We start from the raw sequence: 3,787 nt of genomic DNA on the forward strand, positions 1-3,787 counted from the left end.
AAATACTTAACAACAACAAGGATATATTTATTGCCAAAAGAAGAAGGAAAGGGCCCCATGAAGTCAATGCCCCAAACATCAAAAATCTCAACCGCTTGAATGCTCATTTGGACATCTCATCACGAGCAGAGATCTTACCTGACCTCGGGCATGCATCACAAACCTACACAAATGCTCTAGCATCCCGAAAATGGTCAGCCAATAGAATCCAGCATCAATAACCTTCCTAGCAGTATGGTTAGCTGCTTGATGACCTCCCGTTGGTCCCTCATGGCAATGCCTTAAAATGTAGAGAATCTCCTCCCCATACACGTATCGTTGAATCACCTGGTCTGCACAAACTCGAAACCAAAAAGGGTCTTCCCAAACGTAGTACTTCAAATCAGCAAAGAATTTCTTCTTTTGCTGAAATGTCATACCCTTTGGTAGGACCTTTGCAACCAAGTGATTTGCAAAATCAGAAAGCTAAAGGATATCTGAAGATACCTCAATAGAGCACAAGTACTAATCTAAAAAACTGTCATCAATAGCCCTCTCATCAAGTGCATCTAGGCTCGGGTTTTCCAATCTCGAAAAGTTATCTACAGCCAAGTGCTCTAATCTCAATGTCGAACTCCTACAAAAGCAAAACCCAACGAATGAGTCTCGGCTTAGCATCATGCTTTCTGAATAAGTACCTCAACGCCGAATGATCCGTTTAGACTACTATCTTGGATAGCACCAAATATGAGCGAGTAGGAAGGATTAGGCAGATAAGTGCTCTTAGGCATCTGTCAATGTCTTGCTAGCATAACAGAAGGGTTGTAACTTCTTGTCAAGTCTCTGTCCTAAAACAGCTCCAATTGCAAAATCACTAGCATCACACATTAGCTTAAAAGGCAGCCCCCAATTAGGCGAAACTATAATAGGGGGATGTTGTTAGCTTCTCCTTCAGTAACTCAAAAGGCTACAAACAGTAATCAGAAATTAAAAATGAAACATCTTTCACAAGCGACTGAGTCAAAGGTCTAGCAATCTTAGAAAAGTCCTTAATGAACCTTCTATAAAAACCTGCATGACCAAGGAAACTCCTAACAACCTGAACCAAGCTAGGGGGTGGCGACTTAACAATGGTCTCTACCTTATCTACTTCCATCCCCATATGTGAAATCTTATGCCCTAGCACAATACCCTCTCTCACCATAAAATGACCCTTTTCCCAATTCAACATAAGATTAGCTTCTACACAGTGTTCAAGCATACACTCTAAATTAAGCAAATAATGGGAGAAAGAGTTACCAAATACTGAGAAGTCATCCATGAACACCTCCATAGACTCTTCAATCATATCATGGAAGATTGCCTTCATACACCTCTAGAAAGTAGTAGGTGCATTGCACAAACCGACTGGCATCCTCTTGTATACTAACGTACCATAGGGGCAAGTGAAAGTAGTTTTCTCTCGGTCCTTAAGTGCAATAGGGATCCGAAAATAACCTGAAAAACCGTCAAGAAAGGAATAAAATATATGCCCGGATAAGCACTCTAAAATCTAGTCAGTAAAAAGAAGAGGAAAATGGTCCTTCCGAGTTGCATCATTGAGCCTTCTTGAGGGAAGCCAAAGTCATCTCCCTCTTCTCAAGAGTCAAATTAGCTATAATGATCACTGGTAGCTTCTCCGCCTGATCCAGATAAGCATAGGTCAAGTGCTTAGGTAACTGCTTCAATTCCAAGGCTGGTGGCTCCTCAAGTGAAGGTCTCAATTTCTGCACCCCTGACCTATCAAATGGACAATGGACCTGCTAGGTTCACTAGCCAGTAAACAAGCAAGTTGCTCCAACACATCCTCATTAGACAACTCCTCCTCATCATTAGCTTGTAATGCTACCTTCAAAGGATCATCAAGTAATATCTCCTTCAATTGTGACTCCACAGTATCATCCAAAACATCTACAGAATACACAGTATCATCATGGTCAATTGAATGTCTCATAGAAGTGTTAAGGTCAAAGGTAATAGTCTCATCACCTACTCTAAGCTGTAAATTCCCATCACACACATCTATAACAACCCTAGATGTTGCAAGGAAAGGTTTACCTAGAATTAAAGGCACGCCATTCTCACCCTCCATATCCATAACAATAAAATCAACAGGAAAGATAAACTTGTCTACCTTAACAAGTATATCCTCAACTATTTCCCTAGGATATTTCACAGTCCTATCTACTAACTGTATGCTCATCCTAGTAGGTTTAGGCTCAGTCAAACCTAATTTCTCAAACAAATTGTTAGGCATTAAATTGATGCTAGCACCTAAATTAGCTAAAGCATCACTAATAAGTAAATCACCAATAATACAGGGTACAGTGGAACTCCCTAGATCACGCCTCTTCACTGGCAGCTTTTTCTGAAGAATGGCTGAGCATTCCTCATTTAATGTCACCAGTCCCCAGTCCTCCAGCTTCCTCTTATTGCATAGAATCTCTTTCAAGAACCTCGCATACTTGGGCATCTGCAATATAGCCTCAACAAAAGGTAGGTTAATCATCAGCTACTTAAATAAATCCAAGAACTTACCAAATTGCTGATCAACCTTCTCCTGCTTTAACCTAGCAGGATATGGAATTGGAGGCTGGTATTCTCTCACATTACTCTTCTTCTTGTCCTCAGTTTGCACAGGCTCTGGCTCCTTCCCGGCTGGCTCATCCTGCACAATAACATCATCATCAGCCATAGGTAAAGAACTAGATAATTGCTTACCTGATCTCAAAGTGATAGCCTTGACATGCTCCTTCGAGTTTGACTATGTGGTACTAGGGAGCGTCCCTAGCTGTCTCTGTCACAACCAAATTTATTTATTTCTTTTTATTAATAATTAATATTCATTAGCATGTCATTAAACATGTCATTTGCATCATGATTATATATGATCTATTTTATTATATTATGTGGTAGATAAATAAATTATTTAGTTACATATTGATTTAATTGAAAAGTAATGATTTTGGACTAAATTGAAAAGTTAGAAAGAAAGAGGATTAAATTGTAATTTGCCTATTTCCACACCAATATACCACCTCTTTCATTTGTTCTTATCTACGTATGCTTTCCAATTTCCTTTTCTTCTTTGTCTCTCTCATTTTTCTCCTTTCCTTCTTCAACTTTGATTTTCCAAATCAAACTCTACAAAACTTTTAGTAAGTGAAAATCAAATTCTTCTTTTAAGCTTGAAAGATTTGGGCTTTCTTAATCAAGGAAAACAAAGGTGAGTAATTTTAATTGCTTGATTTTGCTGTAAATTAGGGTTAATGATATGAAATTGTTGATGATTATGTGTTTTGGAATTGTTTAATCAAGAGTAAACATGCTTTTACTTGTGATCTTGAAGCTGAAATTTCTGGGCAGATTTTTCACTTATGATTTTGTGACTTTAGAGGCTTTATCTCGAAAATTTTCAAACATGAAAGTTGTAGGTATATGTCTCAAGAATATCTTTGTAAAATGGTTTTGCAGATTGTTGAGTGAGTAGGAACTTATGAGGTTCGATTTTGCTGCTGCTCTGTTTTTGGTTCAGCAGGTGACCTAGTTTTTGTGCTGACATTTTGAGGCATTTAGAGGCTGAACCAAGCAGAGAGTTAAACATGAAAGTTGTTCATTTATATATGTAGTATATGTCTGAAACATTTCATAATTTTTGGTTGAGTATAACATGAGATATGTTGAACTTAATATGGCCTGCCCGAAACTGTTTTAAGCAGAAATCGGGCTTAGGATTCAAAAATTTGTTGCTAATTTTGTGTTTCACAAC

The 3,787-nt window shown here is 38.2% G+C and overlaps 1 protein-coding gene across 1 annotated transcript; it reads right to left on the minus strand.

Moving 5' to 3' along the window:
- Nucleotides 1-1,574: 1,574 nt before the first annotated feature.
- Nucleotides 1,575-2,713, minus strand: LOC125369553. The gene is made up of 4 exons (XM_048372324.1): nt 2,573-2,713; nt 2,153-2,491; nt 1,868-2,104; nt 1,575-1,778 (listed from the first exon to the last, which is right to left on the minus strand). Exons 1-4 carry the CDS (start codon nt 2,711-2,713, stop codon nt 1,575-1,577), a joined length of 921 nt encoding a protein of 306 aa, XP_048228281.1.
- Between the last annotated feature and the right edge of the window lie 1,074 nt (nt 2,714-3,787).

This window comes from Ricinus communis, chromosome 3, assembly GCF_019578655.1.
Source record: "Ricinus communis isolate WT05 ecotype wild-type chromosome 3, ASM1957865v1, whole genome shotgun sequence".
NCBI lineage: Eukaryota > Viridiplantae > Streptophyta > Magnoliopsida > Malpighiales > Euphorbiaceae > Ricinus > Ricinus communis.